The 18,636-nt window shown below is 37.3% G+C and overlaps 3 protein-coding genes across 7 annotated transcripts; 1 reads left to right on the top strand and 2 right to left on the bottom strand.

The window, feature by feature from the left end:
- Positions 1-253: 253 nt before the first annotated feature.
- On the top strand, positions 254-3,189 carry LOC137403764 (uncharacterized). 4 transcript variants are annotated; one of them, XM_068089796.1, is made up of 7 exons: positions 254-419; positions 1,171-1,575; positions 1,712-1,900; positions 1,986-2,139; positions 2,270-2,355; positions 2,451-2,464; positions 2,896-3,189. In XM_068089796.1, the coding sequence occupies exons 2-7, from the start codon at positions 1,178-1,180 to the stop codon at positions 2,916-2,918; spliced, it is 864 nt and encodes a 287-aa protein (XP_067945897.1). In that variant the 5' UTR covers positions 254-419; positions 1,171-1,177; the 3' UTR covers positions 2,919-3,189. The 4 variants fall into 4 exon arrangements, with proteins under 4 accessions (XP_067945897.1, XP_067945895.1, XP_067945896.1 ...); XM_068089794.1 differs by having other exon boundaries at positions 2,451-3,189; XM_068089795.1 differs by lacking the exon at positions 2,451-2,464.
- LOC137403766 (uncharacterized) lies at positions 3,187-4,371 on the bottom strand. 2 transcript variants are annotated; one of them, XM_068089798.1, is made up of 3 exons: positions 4,187-4,371; positions 3,535-3,751; positions 3,308-3,447 (listed from the first exon to the last, which is right to left on the bottom strand). In XM_068089798.1, exons 1-3 carry the CDS (start codon positions 4,316-4,318, stop codon positions 3,377-3,379), a joined length of 420 nt encoding a protein of 139 aa, XP_067945899.1. In that variant the 5' UTR covers positions 4,319-4,371; the 3' UTR covers positions 3,308-3,376. The 2 variants fall into 2 exon arrangements, with proteins under 2 accessions (XP_067945900.1, XP_067945899.1); XM_068089799.1 differs by lacking the exon at positions 3,535-3,751 and having other exon boundaries at positions 3,187-3,447.
- Positions 4,372-10,652: 6,281 nt separating this feature from the next.
- LOC137403748 (uncharacterized) lies at positions 10,653-17,570 on the bottom strand. The gene is made up of 5 exons (XM_068089773.1): positions 17,420-17,570; positions 15,836-15,945; positions 15,034-15,128; positions 13,466-13,619; positions 10,653-10,880 (listed from the first exon to the last, which is right to left on the bottom strand). Exons 1-5 carry the CDS (start codon positions 17,477-17,479, stop codon positions 10,841-10,843), a joined length of 459 nt encoding a protein of 152 aa, XP_067945874.1. The 5' UTR covers positions 17,480-17,570; the 3' UTR covers positions 10,653-10,840.
- Positions 17,571-18,636: the final 1,066 nt, after the last annotated feature.

Raw genomic sequence — 18,636 nt, forward strand, 5'->3', positions numbered from 1 at the left:
ATTTGCGATAAAAGTCTAGCCTTACGCGGCTCTATTGGCATATATCTTATTTTGTATTTGCTCATGTTGGCTAGAATAAAATTTTAAATCCTGCTACAGATGCATTATTATGAATGTTTAAAAGGCCTCAAATAAAGAAAATTGAAAATTTGTTCTACTCACTTTCTCCAAATGTTGTGTAAACATTTGGGTACCGACTACCAATTCTACCGGTCTACAGTAATTAGGTCAAGCGAACTAAGTTGATGACGGTCTCTGTGTCAGCGCAGTTCTCAATTGCTACTCGAACGTGAAACTACTAGCTGATCAAGCTACTACCGATATACCGGTATTGCGAAAATACGAATAACTTTTGCTCATAAATTCCAACTTTCGTTGTGTTTGACAGAGACTAAAGTGAAAAGGCAAATCATTATTTAGTAAGTGAATAGTATTTTCATTTGTTTTGATTTGTTGCTCTATAAATTAAAACAACATTAGCCATACTATTTTAGTTCATAGTTGCAGAACGCTGTTGTAGTTAGCTCGACTGGTTTACTAGTCAATCTGTCATTTCAATTGACGAAAATACTTTAAGTATGAAATATTAATCGTGGTTATACTGTAGTTATTCAACTTCGTTCACTTTTACGTATCTTTAAACGTTGTCGTTTTAAGATAAGATAGACACACCTTCGTATTTATATGAATAACTTTTTCTCACAATTTCCAACTTTCGTTGTGTTTGACAAAAACTAAAATGAAAAGGCAAATCATTATTTAGTTAGTAAGTCAATTAGTATTTTCATTTGTTTTGATCTGTTGCTCTATAAATTAAAACAACATTAGCCATACTATTTTAGTTCATAATTGCAGAACGCTGTTGTAGTTCATTCGACTGGTTTACTAGTCGATCTGCCATTTCAATTGACGAAAATACTTTAAGTATGAAATATTAATCATGGTTATACAGCTGTAGTTATTCAACTTACTTCACTTTTTCGTATCTTTAAACTTTTTAGTTTTAAGATAAGGTAGACACACCACGTATTTGTACGAACATAAATCTCGGCCATATTATGGATATTAAGAATTTTCTTCAAAGTCACATTAGGTTAATCACTTGAATATCGTGATATTTTTCTATTTGTTAAGAATAGTCTGCATAACCACTTCAATGTTTCGTTGTAGCAGTGAAATGTCTTCAAGTCGACATTGGGCTCTCTCCTGTGCCGCAGCTAATTGCGAAGAGACCAAACATCTATTTGCTTGGCCTCGGGGAAGGACATCAACAGATGTACAGCGAGCCAAATGGACAGCATTTGTGAAGAAACATGTAGCAAATTTTCGATATAAAACCATATCTAGAATTTGCTTCCGGCATTTTACTGAGGAATGCTTCAGCAACTACCACCAATACAGGTACCAACAAGGAGAAGATATCCGGCTCATGTTAAAGAAGCACTCGGATATAATTCCCACACGAAACCTGCACATTAAAGCTGATTCTGCTGCTACCCCAAGGAAGCAGAAGCCAATTACCCTTTTGCCTACAAGAGAGCGCAGAGCAGTGGTGCGAGGCTTACTTGCTGATGCGTAAGTGGTGTAAGATGTGATAATGCACAGTACTAGGAATCTTTGAATTTCACAAGTTATGTTATGAGCTTCCAATTTGAAAATATAAAACAACTCGTGTTTTACGGAAAAAAAAATTCTTGTCTATATATTACAGTGTTCCTGCAGTGCCTAGGACAGCAACCTTTTTTTCTCATTCACGATCGAAAATACCAGTTCGTAATCATCAGCCTGCCGAGTCCTTTGGACCTGGAAAGTCCTCTAAGGTTGACAAAGGGGTACAGCTACGGAAATGTCTTCACCGTCCTAAGTATCGGTCGATTTCAACCCAGACCGATGCTAAACAGTGAGTACAGTTAACTTGTTTCATATGGTCGGACGGGATTCTTTTTTACAATATATATTGATAGTCTATAAACATTTATTCACAGGCCTGATCTTCCAGCCTCACCTCCATCTAAAAGAAAAATGCCAGTAGTCGATGAAGCAAGCTCCATTCCTTCTACATCTAAGCAGTTACAACGTTATTCTCTAATTATGGAGAGTGATACTAGTGATGAGATGCAGGAACGAGAGGAAGATCTGGTAAGTTACAAATACTTTGATAAAATGTCATAGCAATTTTTCCTTTTCTCATGCTTCTTTTACGTTAAAGACTTAGATGAGTTTCCTAAAATGCCATAGCACTTTTCTTCATTTTCTATGCTTCTTTTAGGGTAAAGCCTTGGATGAAGAAGAATGGGTGCCAGATTCAGATAACAGTGAGACGGAAGACGAGGTTTCAGAAGAAAGCTTTGAGGGGTAAGAAATATAGTAACTGCTAGTTCGTATTTGATAATGCGTATTATTTCATCGATTATATGTACTCACTGTCTTTACAACAATATTTATTTTAGCCTGCTTGCAGTAAGTATGTGTGTGCTTCCTGAAGAAGCTAAACATAGGCTTGCCTTGTCATACGCTTGCTGCTTTCTCATGCCTGCCTAACAACGCTATTTTACATTCGAGTGTTTCACTTAATTGCCGCAAATCAAACTGTAGAACTCTGCTAGATATTTTGTAGTTGCTAGCTGCTGTTAAATTTTTTACTATTTATTAACTGTAAAAATGATTGATTTTTTAAATATTTCTAAATTTTAAATATTTACAATATTTCAATCTTACAATATAAATATTTTATATATATAATATTTAGCTATTACTGAGAATCTCTCAGTAATAGCTAATCATACTGCTGATTATAATTCATAAGCCAGTCTGCCAGACAATACTTTGGCAGATGTGGCAAGACAATGAAGTGTTTAATTTTTTTTGTCATTTATCTTTTGTTGATGATTATAGCTGCAGGTTCGTTGATGAGGTAGAGGAAGCAGCCAGACAGGAGACGAGAAGTTTGTCAAGCCACATTTTTTCCATTGTCTGACTGTATTCCTGTGAATTTTCTCTGTTCGTAGTTCAACTCTATTTGCTACATTTATTTTGCTGTTCGCCGTTTGCATTCATTGTCTTTTACTTTTTTATTTTTGTATATATTATACATTGCCTACAAAGTTTAAGTGTATAAATATATTAATTTATATTAAATAGAAATTATATCTTTATAGTATATTTGTAAAATAAAGTATATAAAAATCACTCCACTGCAGTAAATTCAAATTCTGTATGCGCCATATCTGCGTATTCATCCTCATCTTCAGTGCCAGGGTATGCAGCTCGCACCATGTTATACACGCAGGCTGGTAGTGGTCGTCGCTCTCCCCTCCTAAGTCCTGTTGGATATGTCCAGAATACCAGAGATCTATACGCGCATAATCTCCTCTGCCTACACACCATGTTGTAGATGTCGCAGTCTTTCAGATGGTACCAGGCTCTCCGCATCTGGATACTTGGGCTCTAACAAAATATCATACTTTTACAGTATCTTGATAACTTACTTGAAGTAAGCAGTAAAAATAGCAGCTACAAACCTCATAAGCTTACCATGGTAGTGGCAGTAGTTATAATAAGCCACTCTCAATGGACCTGGCTTTATTAGATCTTTTATTTCGTCAGCTTCGGTAACGCATTTGATACCAGTTTGCGGAATGGAATGCCACATGTTGTGATTTGTGCAGCATATGTTCATTTCTTTTTTACTCCACGCATGGCAATTCTCACACTTGCACCACTGCTGAACTGGTGGTGCCACGTAAACATCCTGTAATCAATAAAACAAACGTAATGATTACACGCATTCATTGATGTCGTTCTAAGGTGTATTTACGGTAAGGTTTCAATTTGGGAGTCAATTAGATTGCTAATCTAAAATCACGATATGAGTAAACGTTTAACAAAAATATAGGTATGTAAAATATATAAATACAAAACCAGCAATTCGAAGCTTTGTTTTTGGTAGTTAATGATGAGCAATGATCAATCGATTTTACCCACTTCCTACGAGTGAAAATAATTTGTAATCATGACTCTAATTTACCAAAGATTCGAAAAAAAATTAAAGCTAGGTAAAACGGCAGATGAGCTATGAAACGATGATTGGAGATAGCAAAGAATTATCATTTTATTAATTAGTATATGTATTTATGACTATAAAAATTACATTTACTTAGGTATAGAAGACTCTAAGTTAATTTACCTCCATTCTGTCTTTCTCTACAGCAAAACGCTGCTGACGCCTGTCAGCTTTCACCATAGGCTGCCTGCTCCTATCTTTGACTAAAGGTTGCTCAGATAACTCTGAGTCGCAGTAGCTCGAACATGAAGCCATTTTAAAACTATAACTTGTATGTAGTAATTGGTGAAAAGCGCTGAACCAGTAACGGTGAGAATTCTCTATCGAATGAGAATCTTCGAGATCACAGACAACCCGTTTTACGAGTGATAACATTTATTACGGCCTATATAAAAATTTCGCGCTCGTGATTGGCTAACGAAGCGACCTCATATTTATCGCTCGTGGTTTCGTTTCAGAAAACAAACTCGTTACGTCACGAAATTGGCACCCGCTGGAACGTGAGCTTTTTAAAAGAGGGCCTCATTCAAACGCATATATCTCTGGACAGGGTTGGTCTACAAAGACAAAAATGGCATCAAATTGTAGCTGATGTTTTAGCCTTTTATGCGTCCTAATTTCATTTTTGACGCAACTACATCTTTAATCCTGATCATTTCTCTAATAATTTGAAGCAAATAGAAATCCAAACTGCTCTATCGCATGCATGCAAGTGGCACCCCATTTAGTTTCATAATTAGCTACTAAAGTAGTATATAGAAGTGGTCATCAAAATACCTTCTACAGTATATGTGTGTTTTGAATAACAATACATTGGTTAAGTATTATATTACTAAATGAGAAATGACACTAACGAGCATTAATGTCCTTATTGTTCACTTGTATCTTAGAAACCAACAATTCTGTTTTGACTTGCAGCACGTAAACCAGCTTATTTAACTTTTGAATGGAGCTGAGCAATGATATGTGATTCATCAAAGCCATAGCTTATCAGATTTTTATAAAAGATAATTCACATTATTTACTATTTCAGTCAGCAGAAAAGGGTAAAGTGCAGAGGAAATAGCAGAATTTGACAAGTACTGGACTGAAAAATCAGGCAAACTGCCAACAAGATCAGTGTTGGATGCTAAACACTCAACGCTGCCTAACAGAAGTGTTACAGTGATTCGGGCTCAAGCCAACAACTTGCTAAAGAAGGCTGCGAGAAAAAATGCCAGCTGAATTTTTTATGTTGTTGAACCTTCTTATTATCATTGCGTTGTATTTGTCAATAAATGTGCTCTTTTTGAAGACTAAAAGAGACCAACTCCGCAGTAATGCACTTGTATAGTTATTTTGTATCAAGCAGTCTTAGCTATTATTTTATGTACAGAAAATGTGCATAAAACAATGACTATGATAGATAATACAATACCGACAATAGATATTATCTGTTGTACTGCACTGTACACTATGATGTATTATTCAAGAAACAAGCTCTAAGATAAATTATAATAATTCTTTTAAAGAAAAACTAAATATAAGGAAATATGCCGCAGCAGCCAGTCTACTGACAACTTACTGTCAAACCGACAAGCCCAAAAAATTACTTAGAACGCTGTGCTTGACTAAAAACAATCAGAAAGTCACTACACAATGAGAAATATATCTTTTTGGGTCATTTTCCAAATTTAAGTGAATGTGTCTGAGTAGAATGTTCTATCAATTTCTTGACATTTCAGGGCATTATTATTACTGGTAAAATGTGAATAATAGCACTCAGTATTACTATTGATCAATAAAACCACCCAAAGTCAAGAGATCTAAAGTTAGAAAAAATTTGGTACTGTGCTGGGTCCAGCCCGACTGATCATTGCTAACAATAAATTGCAGTAAGAAAGAAGTTTTGAAAAGCGAAAAAGCCCTCAAGATAGAATGTTATTGTATTTTTATTGGCTCTCTATGTGACATTAAGTTTTTCCCTGGGTTCTACATAGGCACAATGGGCTTGTTTGGAATCTACCCAATTTATGGTGCTGTGGTATTGCGCAGGTTTTGCAACCTGACACTCCATTCCCGAGTGGGGAAATGTTTTTACTTAACGTTCTAAGAGTGGCTTAAGATGAATAGAAAGACATTGCTGTTATTGTATGTTAGATTGAGTAACTAAGTATGTTGTGCAAGTAATTCATATTATTACTGTAGATAATATGCACAGCAAGCAAAAATGTGTGTGTTTCATTTTAGCAATCACAGTAACTGAGTTGCGTCCATGCATTGTTACCAACTAATTTTTTTTAAGTTTTTGTATGCAGTGCAGCAGCGATATGTGACTGAATAAGAAACTATAACATAGACCATATTTACAAATATTGAGTTACATTATTCGTTTATATTAGTGAGCAGAAAGTTATGCAGCCTAAAAGAAAATTGAGAGTTCAAAAAGCCATGATCGGAAGATTGAGGCAAACTACCAAAAATGCCAGAGCTGTATACTGTTAAAAGAAATTGGTGTTTGAAAATTATAATGATGACTTATGCCCGAGCCCACAACTTACTCAAGAAGCTGCAAAATTAAACTGCCAGCAGGGTCTTCTTGTTATTGAGGCTTTTGTAATATCGCATTAAACTTGACGTCTGAATAAATTTACTCCGTTTGGTGACTAAGCAACGACAATTCTATGGTACTTGACTAGTTGAATTTTTTAGTATCAAGCATGGTGGCTGTTGTTGTTTTAAATACAAATTTATTGATTCCTACGTTAAAGTTTAACATACTATACAATATGTAGGTTCTAACAACAATTATTTTTGTTTTATACAGATTGTTGTTTTATTGTACAGATTATAGCAGACTCTTAGTTGATCTATAAGTGATAGCAACATCCCGAATTATGTGTAACACATGGCACCTCTGCAATGATATGTGAATTATAGCAACCTCTTAAATGATATAAAAATAGCACCAGCTTTCTAAGTAATATATAATTCATTGCAGCCTCCTAACTGATATATAAATAGTAGCTACCAACTATATGAAATTCAAATTATAGCAGACTCTTAGTTGATCTATAAGTGATAGCAACATCCCGAATTATGTGTAACACATGGCACCTCTGCAATGATATGTGAATTATAGCAACCTCTTAAATGATATAAAATTAGCACCAGCTTTCTAAGTAATATATAATTCATTGCAGCCTCCTAACTGATATATAAATAGTAGCTACCAACTATATGAAATTCAAATTGTAGTAAACTCTTATGTGATCTATAAGTCATAGCAACATCCTAAATTCTATGTAACTCATAGCAACCTCTGCAATAATATGTAAGATATAGCAACCTCCTAAATGATATATAAATATCAGCAGCCTCCTAATTAATATATAATCCATAGCAGCCTCCTAACTGATATGTAAATAATAGCTATCAACTATGGAAAATTCAAATTATAGCAAGGTCTTAGGTGATCTATAAGTGACAGCATCATCCTAAATTCTATGTAACCCATAGCAACCTCTGCAATAATATGTAAGTTATAGCAACCTCCTAAATGATATATAAATAACAGCAGCCTCCTAATTAATATATAATCCATAGCAGCCTCCTAACTGATATGTAAATAATAGCTATCAACTATGGAAAATTCAAATTATAGCAAGGTCTTAGGTGATCTATAAGTGATAGCAACATCCTAAATTATATGTAACTCATAGCAGCATCTGCAATGGTATGTAAGTTCTAGCAACCTCCTAAACAATATATAAGTATCAGCAGCCTCCTAATTAATATATAATTCATAGCAGCCTCCTAACTGATATATAAATAATAGCTATAAACTATGAAAATTCAAATTATAGCAAGGTCTTAGGTGATCTATAAGTGATAGCATCATCCTAAATTATATTTAACTTATAGCAGCCTCTGCAATGATATGTAAGTTATAGCAACCTCCTAAATGATATATAAATATCAGCAGCCTCTTAATTAATATGTAATTCATAGCAGTCTCCTAACTGATATAGAAATAATAGCTATCAACGATGGAAAATTCAAATTATAGCAAGGTCTTAGGTGATCTATAAGTGATAGCAACATCCTAAATTATATGTAACTCATAGAAGCATCTGCAATGATATGTAAGTTCTAGCAACCTCCTAAACAATATATAAATATCAGCAGCCTCCTAATTAATATATAATTCATAGCAGCCTCCTAACTGATATATAAATAATAGCTATCAACTATGAAAATTCAAATTATAGCAAGGTCTTAGGTGATCTATAAGTGATAGCATCATCCTAAATTATATGTAACTTATAGCAGCCTCTGCAATGATATGTAAGTTATAGCAACCTACTAAATGATATATAAATATCAGCAGCCTCCTAATTAATATGTAATTCATAGCAGTCTCCTAACTAATATAGAAATAATAGCTATCAACGATGGAAATTTCAAAATATAGCAAGGTTTTAGGTGATCTATAAGTGATAGCATCATCCTAAATTATATGAAACTCATAGCAGCCTCTGCAATGATATGTAAGTTATAGCAACCTCCTAAATGATATATAAATATCAGCAGCCTCCTAATTAATATATAATCCATTGCACCCTCCTAACTGATATATAAATAATAGCTATCAACTGTGGAAAATTCAAATTATAGCAAGGTCTTAGGTGATCTATAAGTGATAGCATCATCCTAAATTATATGTAACTCATCGCAGCCTCTGCAATGATATGTAAGTTATAGCAACCTCCTAAATGATATATAAATATCAGCAGCCTCCTAATTAATATATAATCCATAGCAGCCTCCTAACTGATATATAAATAATAGCTATCAACTGTGGAAAATTCAAATTATAGCAAGGTCTTAGGTGATCTATAAGTGATAGCATCATCCTAAATTATATGTAACTCATCGCAGCCTCTGCAATGATATGTAAGTTATAGCAACCTCCTAAATAATATATAAATGTCAGCAGCCTCCTAATTAATATATAATCCATAGCAGCCTCCTAACTGATATATAAATTATAGCTATCAACTATGGAAAATTCAAATTATAGCAAGGTCTTAGGTGATCTATAAGTGATAGCAACATCCTAAATTATATGTAACTCATAGCAGCCTCTGCAATGATATGTAAGTTATAGCAACCTCCTAAATGATATATAAATATCAGCTGCCTCCTAATTAATATACAATCCATAGCAGCCTCCTAACTGATATATAGATAATTGCTACCAACTATGTGAAATTCAAATTATATCAATTTCTCAAATGATCTATAAGTTATAGCAACATACTTTATTATATGTAAATCAGAGCAGCTTCTAAAAGAAACAAGTTATAGCAAACTCCTAAATGATATAAGTTACGGCATCTTACTAAAGGGTATGTAAGCTATGCCAAGCTATGTAATGTTTCCATTGTAACTATTACATAAGTTACAATGGTAACATTCTAATTTATGTGTAATTTGTAGCAATCTGCTAACTGGTAATCATTATTTTTGCTTACTCATTGAGGTATGAATTATTTTACCTTCAAATTGATATGTAATTTACAACAACCATCTAGACATTCTCCAAGTTTTGACAGTTTTTCTAGTATGCATATATACAAAGTATGATAAGGCGATGAATATATATTGTCTGATACCATATTCTCCTAAAATTTCCATAAAAATATATAATAATTACGAGGTGAATAAATATATATATATATCTACAATGTAGATAAATTAGACCATATAGGAGGCTTACCCATATATATTTGCGTTAACTCCTAATCCCTTATATTCCGCAACCTCCTAACTGGTATATATTTATTCAACTCCTAACTCGGAAATATGGGTATATATATATATATATATATATATATATATATATATATATATATATATATATATATGTACATGCACATGCACATGCATGATTTTACATACATGTACATACATGTTCATACTTACATGTATTTCATTCAAATTTGCAGATATGCTGGTAATACAGATACATGTAGATGTTCTATTGCATAAATGTACATATCAACACATATCCGGATTGTATGTACATTTATACCCTTCTTGTTTTTAGATATTTCTTTTGATGTACATACATCGCATTTTGCATACAGATATGGGATTTATATATACATCTACACTGTTCATGTGTACAGATATGTCTTTTTATACAATTTTGCTTTTTTTTACACTCTGCCTTTTATCTACAGGTGCAGGACTGAGTACACAAAGCATTGGTATGGTAGCTATGTTAGGAAGGTACGGTATCAGCATGTTTTGGTTTCTCGTTAACTTGGCACAGTACAGGGAGCTTATGGTATGCTGCTCCAAGCTAGCAAAACGCCCTATCTGACAATTTTTCTCAAAATTCACTTTTTTGGTGTTTATATGTAAGTTGAGCTGGGATCTAATATATCCCAAAATTTCATACTTCTGAGACCGCGAGAAATAGCACTTTCATTGTGTGCATAACACCCTATTGTAAGATACCTGTATCTTGACTATGACCTAGTTTCATCTTGCCTCTGCCTAGCTGCGGTTTCTACATACCGATGTCAGAACAACTCTCATGTCAGAGCTACATATCTTTTATACATTAAGTTGTTATTTTAGTATACACAAAAGATAAGAACGTAACATTTTTTTATAACAGTTCATCATTTGACATCTGACAATTACTACAAGACCAACATATTTTCCTGCCAAGACTGTCTGTGTCACCATTCGTGTCAGCCTCCATAAACATTCCAACTACGCTAATTATCTGTCCGCATCCGCTTGCTTATCTTTGTCTGTGCGCCTGGAACAAAATGAATTGTGTAAATAATATTCTGCAACCTTTTCGTATCTTGTGTTTGACTCATGCCACACATATTTTATGCAAGTCATTCTCTCCTATATAAGGGAACCCCATCTTGTTTGTGAGGAGTCTTTAGTTCAACATACATACATACTATGATATATTCTCAATACGTAATATAGATCGTTAAATATACTGTTCTTAAATACAACCACTGTCTCGTTATCGCAGTATTAAATCTTGTGGTAGAAAAACAGTTCTACAAACATTGGCTTAAACAGAAGAAGCCCCCTAAGGGTAACATTGCTAAGAAAGACATTAGCAGCAGGTTATCACACTGGTGTCAGAAGTTTTTGCGTGCGATGGGAGACAGTGAGGAAAACTCATTGGTGAGTCTTCAAGATCCAATGGAGCGGGTCGACCAGAGGTTTGCGCAAATGGGTGATGTCGTGGACCGGCAGCAGGATGCACTAGACGCTGTGGACAGGAAAACTGACAGTATTGAGCGTATGATTCGAACGTTGACAGAGAGGATGTCAGAGATAGCTGACAGAGGACCGGCAATGAGGGGAGAGAGTCGTTTCCTTCCAGCGGAAGATCCAGAGGTAAGTTTTGGTGGCAACCTATTAGATCGCAATGGCTATGAGGTAGGGCAATCTCGTAGGAGCGACTGGGTGAGGTTTGGCTTAAGTTTTACTGGGAAAAGTGAAGAAGATTTTGATAGTTTCTCAACGCAATTTGAAACGTGTTGTTTATTGAATGAGGTGCCCAAGTCTTCTTATGTGCTGGTTTTACAGCTATATTTTAAAGATCTTGCTGCGGCATATTTAAAGGAAATTGTTAGGGCAGAAGGCAGTTCGGTAACTTATGAAAAAGTAAAAAGGCTCATGAAAACTAAGTTGAATGCATGCCAAGGCGATGAGCAAGTAGCGTTGGAAGTCTCAGCAGTGAGACAGGGAAGCACGGAAAGCGTGCGCAAGTATTATGAACGCTTCAGAAAAATTGTTGCGAGTGGAAGCGCTGGGGAAGACAGCCCTTATATTTTGCTTCACTTCAGAGCGGGTTTGCATTCAGCTATTAGAGACAAAATAATGGGCACACCATGCAAAAACTTATCAGATATTTTGAGAGCTGCAATTGGTGTAGAAACTGCGCTACTAGCAGATAAAAATATTTCTGATGTTTCTGACGTTTCCGCAAATTACCAGAGTGGCAGGCCTCACCCAGTTCAAAACAAACGATTTGACAAGACAGTTAGGAAATGTTTTTTGTGTATGTCCGACAAACATCTAGCTAGATTTTGTGACAAGAAGGCTGTGAGTAGTAGGGAAGGTCAGCAAGGCCAGGCAAGGCCAGGGCAGGGTAGGTTTCAGTTGTACCAACAACCCAGACCAAACTTTGACAATAGCAGCAATAGAGGCCAGCATAGAGTAAATAGCCAGCAAAATGAGATGCCGAAATGGTTCAAGGATTGGCTAGCGAGTCAAAAATCTCCAGTTACTGAGCAACCTGTCACAAATCCCCCGCGAGCAGCATATGCTTCGGCCGAAGTGCCCCTTGCAAATTCTACGAGACAGCCAGCTAGTGTAGCGCTCAACCAGGCACGAGATAATACAACTGTGGTATTTGACAACATGGCTTTTGAATATGTTGAGGCACCAGTTGCACAGGAAGTTAAAGCAAAAGTAATGGGTCCAATAATTTACCGTGTAGCCACAATAGTACCCGCGGTTGTTTTTGAAGTAGCACAGGTTTCGCAGGTAAATGTTGAGACAAGTAAGGTCGGCAGTAGGACTAAGGTAGTTCCTACTGTGCCTAGCGAATGGGTAAGCAGGGAACAAGCCTACGAATTGATTTCACTTGATGTAGCTGAAACTGAGCAAGTGATGACAAACCTTAAGGGTAGTGCAAGTGAAGTGAGTGCAAGCGGTTTGCAGAGGCAATTGAATAGCGATAAAAAGGCTAATTATCACCCTTCTAGACCGCCTAGTGTAACTAGAAGGAATGTTGGTAGTGGACTTGGAATGTCATATGCCATGAGTTTCTTGTTTACATTCCTTGCGCTCTTGACTATGTGCCAAGCTCAGTCCCCAATGCTTTGCCGGACTGGGCATACTGTAGCAAAATTTCATTTACCGAAATTGCTTCCTTGCATACTGCCAGACACCACTGCCTCACACGACCCCTACGATTTGACATTAACGTTATATAAGCCCAATTTGGTCCAATACAAAAGCGGAGCATTTCATTGCAAAATCATTCAAACTAGGATTGTGACGCATTCAGGATTTTTTGGTGAGGGACAGACAAGGACAGACGACTACCTTGACCAACTTGTTTCACGAGACACGTGCTATTCAATGTATAAATGGCATACCTCCCCGCATGGTGATCTGGTACAAATTGGTTCAATCTACCAAACAGATAATGTGGCGGAACCGGAATATCACACTGGTTTTAAATGTTGCGCAGATTATGAGTTCACTGTCTTTAATGCTTATTTGTATGAGACGAGTGTATTCAAGCGACATGGAGTAGCCGAGAATGTGGAAAGCCCTGCTGGTGTGGTAGACCACTGCACCTACCTCGCTGGCTTCTGCAACCTGAAGGATGGCTCTGCTCTTCTCTGGGAACCAGACGAGAGGGAGGAGTGCAAGTACCTGCCACACCAGACTTTCCACGGCCAGTTCCAAGATCGGTTCTGGATGGCAGAAAGTGGTGAGTTAGCCTTAAGTTTCACTAAAAATCAGATTGTGCGTCAAGATAGCGAATGTGGTGGCGATGTGGAGTTGTCTGACCAAGGCATAGCTTGCAGCCGTGTAAACAATGTAACCCGAGGGAAACGAGATATTGATGGACGAGTAACGGATAGCGAAGTAAATGCCAAGCTGCAAGCTCTTGAATTACGAATCCACCAAAATTACAATCACATGTTCAAAGCGTTCTTTCTGAATAATTGTCATGCCATGCAAGCACTAGTGCAATTGGTCACAAGTTCACTTGAGCGAAGCCCAACATTGGCTGCTAGGCACCTACTAAATAATACCTACGTTTATGCAATGCTGACTCACAACCTTTTATCTGTTTATCCATGCGAACCAATTGAGAACTACTCTATAATGTCTGCGGAAACGTGCTCTAGCAGGATTCCTTTGAACATTAATATTGCCAGCGCTAATAAAACTGTTTGGCTCGACACTCATACAAATATAGTATTTCATGACAGGGACTACGGTGAGTGTGCAATGAACCAGGAAATTCCTGTTTCGCTACAGAACAAGTTGTACTATTATCATCATAGCAGCGGTGACTTGACTCCTATTACCAAGACTGACTCTCTTAACTTGATATTTCTAGACTATTCAGCGTTTGGCATCGAACATGACAAGGTGGTAATCCATCAACTATTACTATATGACTGGGATACATTTAGAGACAAGTTCTCACTAAATGACTGGGCTAGTTCCTCTTCACATCAAGCAAAAATTCTGGAGCATTTAGGCGTAACTTCTAATTTTCACAGTGACCCTTTACTGCAATCCGGCAAACTGGCAAACAATATAGTCAATCAAGGAACCTTTTCATTCCTGAGTACCTATGGTACATGGGACATAAAGCAGTTTTGGATATTCTTGTGCTGTCTATATATAACCTTAAATTTAGTTTGGAGATGCATTCTCATGTGCACTGGACTGAAAGCATTTGCAAAAGATCCTAAGAAAAATTTGCGTGGATATTTCCTTGGCTCTAAGGAAACTGATAGAAATACCAAAATATCTATCGCTTTGAACCAAACTACTGGGAATACCCAAATTCCATTAGAGCAAAATGAGCTTGAGGAGATTGAGGTCGATGAATTGCCATCTAATAGCAATGACATACTATCAGATAAAATGACTAACATAGAGGAAAACACTAAGGCTCCAGGAGAGCCAGCTTCCCTTCCGCTAGTATCTTACAAAACACCTGAGCGAAATTTACCTTGGGAAACTGACCAACTTAAAACACGAAACAGACGATCTACTAGACAGACCACTAAGCATATAGCCTCTTGGACAAAAGCAAGACGAGTATACACACGACAACATGCTCCCACCTTAGCAGATATTGTGTGCAATGTGTCGAACTTAGTTCATGAATCTTTAATACGTACCACAATTCTTGGTCAAGAACATGATGCTCTGATAGATACGGGTGCGCAGGTATCCACAATTAGCATGGACTTGTGTAGAAAACTTGGCATCCAGACTAAAATAAAAGAAACTTCTCGAGCTGTAAGAGCGATGAGTGGACATGTAGTGTTAGGATTAGGTGAGGTTTTTTTGCCAATACGATGCCATGGTAATATACCTATTGAAACAGTTCTTCTAGTAATAGACACATGCAAATATTCACTAATACTAGGAGTTGACAGTCTAAAACAACTGGGAAGGTTTTGTGTTGACTACCACTTGGGAAGACTAAGAATACAGCCTGTGAGGCATGGAAAACAATTGTTTAATAACTGCGCTACGATTAAACATGCTGACAGTAGAATGTACTGCAATGTGTTTGCAGACAGGGATTTAGTTTTTCCACCGTACAGTGACAATAACTTTTGCAACTCAAGCGGAACTTATTATAACGACCATGTGGTCTTTGAACCAACCATAGTACACGAAGACTTATTATTTGCAAAGACACTCAATCCAAGCGACAGTAATTTGAGGTGCCGTGTAGTAAATACTTCTGAAAACTACATTACAGTATTCAAAGGAACTCCGCTTGGAATTGCCTTTTCATTACCTGCAGATGACATGGATGTGGTTAATGCTAATGAAGTTTTTAAAGATGTTAATACCGAGCCAACTGACCCTATAAGTAAAATTGACTTGACAAAATCTGTATTGAATACACAGGATCAGAAACGATTTAAAAGATTTCTTGAGTCTAAAAGAGATGCTTTTGCTACTCACTCCTTTGACTTAGGCAGAGTATCTGGGTTGTCTGGTAGAGTTTGTGACACTAGGGATGCTGCCCCTATCCGGCATGCACCATATCGAATACCGGTAGTACACAAAGCCCCCTTAGATGAGGAAATAGACAAGATGCTTAAAGCTGGGTTAATAGAGCCTGCCCAACAAAGCGCATGGGCGTCACCAATTATTTTAGTGAAGAAGAAGAATAGTACGAGTATGCGCATAGTTAATGACTATCGTAGGGTAAATGCATGCACACATACTCTTTCTTTCCCATTACCTCATCAAGACAGTGTCAAGGAGATGCTCACAGGGAGCTCCCTTTTTACAACGCTTGATTTAATGAAAGCCTATTGGCAAATTGGGTTAGATAGCGAAGAAGATAGAGAGCGAAGCGCCTTTGTGACATATAATGGGGTGTTTAGGTACAAGGTGATTCCTTTTGGTTGGAAAAACTCTCCACAAGTTTTTCAGAGAGCAATTTCCACCATCTTGGCAAATCTGAACTGGAAAAGCTGCCTTTCCTTTTTGGATGACATTTTAATATTTAGCGAGAATAACGTGGACACACACATTGAACGAGTGGGTGTCGTGTTGGACCGTTTTATAGCACATGGTATAAAGGTCAATCCAGAGAAATCATCATTTGCCAGAGATAAGGTTCAATATCTAGGACATGTGTACACAAGTAAAGGCAGTCAACCTACTTTTGAGCTAGTGGACAAAATATTGCGGTTTCCTTCGCCTCATGACCTCAATTCACTGCGTAGGACTATTGGGTTAGTTAATTATTATCGGACCTACATTCCAAATTACAGCGATTTGATAAAGCCCATTTTAGAACTTTTGAAACATGACCGAAAATTTGTTTGGACTGAATTGTGTGAGACAAGATTTAATTTGCTGAAAAGGAAGTTGGCGGAGTATCCCGTGCTAAGATATCCAGATTTTACAAGACCTTTCTTTGTGCATACTGACTGCAGTGGATTTGCCTTAGGAGCCCAGCTCTGTCAAATGTTTGAGGATGGATACCATCCCATTGCATATCACAGTAAGGTGTTAAACACAGCTCAGCAGCGATATTCCACCTATGAACGTGAAGCTCTGGCAATCGTGGATGCATGTAAAACCTTTCGTCATTTCATTCTTGGACATGAAACTACAGTTATTACAGACCACTCTCCACTAAAATGGCTAATGACTTGTCAACACAAGTGTTCGAGATTAGCAAAATTTGCCCTAAAGTTACAAGAATACGACTTAAAGATAGTACACAAGCCTGGTAAATACAATGTTGTGCCAGATGCTCTATCAAGAGTTTCTATTTCAGACAATTGCGTAGTAGGCTCTACAATAACACACCTGTCATCTACCAAGGAAGACCTGTTGGCATTCAAGAAATTTCAGCGAGAGGACGACTACCTATCTAAAATCATACGTTTTCTTACTCATGGCGAAAAGCCGACCGACTGCAATCCTACTCAGCACAGACACTTCGAAAACCAGAAGGATAACTATTTCTTGCAAGAGGAGGTGTTGTATTACAACCCATCCGACTCGGTAAGAGCCCTATTATGTGTACCTGAAGCGCTGCAGCTTGACCTGCTTGCAACATATCATTCGTCTCTCTTTGGTTGCCATGTAGGCAGATCGAGAACCTTCAAACGTTTATCTCAGCGGTACCATTGGCTTGGAATGTCTCGATGTGTAGCAGATTTCATATCCGCTGGTGTGCCCTGCAATCAAAGGAAACGTGGTTACGTTAATCCAGTATACCCATTACAACCCATCGAATGCGAACGACCATTTTCTCGTGTAAGCATGGACCTACTTGGACCCCTTCCTTTAACTGAGCGAGGTGCAAAATACCTTGTAGCTTTTCAATGCAGTTTCACAAAATTTGCGATAGCTCGTCCTATTCCTGATAAGAAAACGCAAACAATTGCTGAAAACTTGATTGAGTTTGTCATCCTACCACATGGCGTTATGAATGTCCTTTTAAGTGACAATGGCTTGGAATTTGCATCCGATCTAATGAATGACTTGGCCAAAACGTTAGATATTGAAAAGAAAACGATTTCAAGCTTTCAAGCTTCAACCAATGGTGGAATTGAACGATTTTTCAGTACTTTCAGTAATCTGATGTCGACCGTAATTAACAGGTCACAGACGAATTGGGACCAGATGACTAAATATGTACTTCACGCATACAACAACACTGTACACAATTCGACCAAGTTCAGCCCTAGCTACATGTTATATGGCAGAGAGTTGGACATACCATTTGATTTGTGTATGCCAATAACTATCCCGAAAAGTTATGCCGAGGATAAGTCAAGTGTAGATATCATGAGAGAATCCCTAGCCGTTGCTTGGGCTCAAGCCCGCGACAACATCGAATGTGCTCAAGCCAGTTACAAGTATTACCATGACTTGCATGTGAAAGGGCATGACTATGCTGTTAACGATTGCGTGTATACCCTGGTACCTCGAGTAACTACCGGACAAGTGAAAAAGTTTACGAGTCAGTATTACGGACCTTATGTGATTACGAAACTGCGAGGTCTAAACGCATACATCCGAGCAATGGGTGCTGCTGGAAGGCCAGTAGGAGTGGAATTCGTCACTCACCTGCAGCGACTTAAAAAGTGCAAACCGCCTCTGCTCCCTGGTAGTGATACTCCGCAGTACGTATCAGTAAAGCGTGCTACTGATTCTAGAACGAGTACTGGCGATGTACCAGATCACACCCAAACTAACACTGATTCAGACACAAGTAATTCTCAACCCCGTCATAC

Source organism: Watersipora subatra, chromosome 9 (genome assembly GCF_963576615.1).
Source record: "Watersipora subatra chromosome 9, tzWatSuba1.1, whole genome shotgun sequence".
NCBI lineage: Eukaryota > Metazoa > Bryozoa > Gymnolaemata > Cheilostomatida > Watersiporidae > Watersipora > Watersipora subatra.

Bases quoted from the DNA above. Each gene is read 5' to 3' on its own strand.
- LOC137403766 (XM_068089798.1), bottom strand. From the start codon at position 4,318: ATGGCTTCATGTTCGAGCTACTGCGACTCAGAGTTATCTGAGCAACCT. The intron at 3,752-4,186 runs GTAAATTAACTT...TATTGATTACAG, and splicing joins TAGAGAAAGACAGAATGGAG to GATGTTTACGTGGCACCACC. The intron at 3,448-3,534 runs GTAAGCTTATGA...ATATTTTGTTAG, and splicing joins TAACTACTGCCACTACCATG to AGCCCAAGTATCCAGATGCG.
- LOC137403748 (XM_068089773.1), bottom strand. From the start codon at position 17,479: ATGGCAACCAAAGAGAGACGAATGATATGTTGCAAGCAGGTCAAGCTG. The intron at 15,946-17,419 runs TACACATAATAG...TCCTCATCTAAG, and splicing joins TCAAGCTGCAGCGCTTCAGG to GGGGCTTTGTGTACTACCGG. The intron at 13,620-15,033 runs GTACGTATTAAA...TCTGATTTTTAG, and splicing joins GTTCTTGACCAAGAATTGTG to TGAAACTTAAGGCTAACTCA.
- LOC137403764 (XM_068089794.1), top strand. From the start codon at position 1,178: ATGTCTTCAAGTCGACATTGGGCTCTCTCCTGTGCCGCAGCTAATTGC. The intron at 1,576-1,711 runs GTAAGTGGTGTA...TATATATTACAG, and splicing joins CGAGGCTTACTTGCTGATGC to TGTTCCTGCAGTGCCTAGGA. The intron at 1,901-1,985 runs GTGAGTACAGTT...ATTTATTCACAG, and splicing joins ACCCAGACCGATGCTAAACA to GCCTGATCTTCCAGCCTCAC.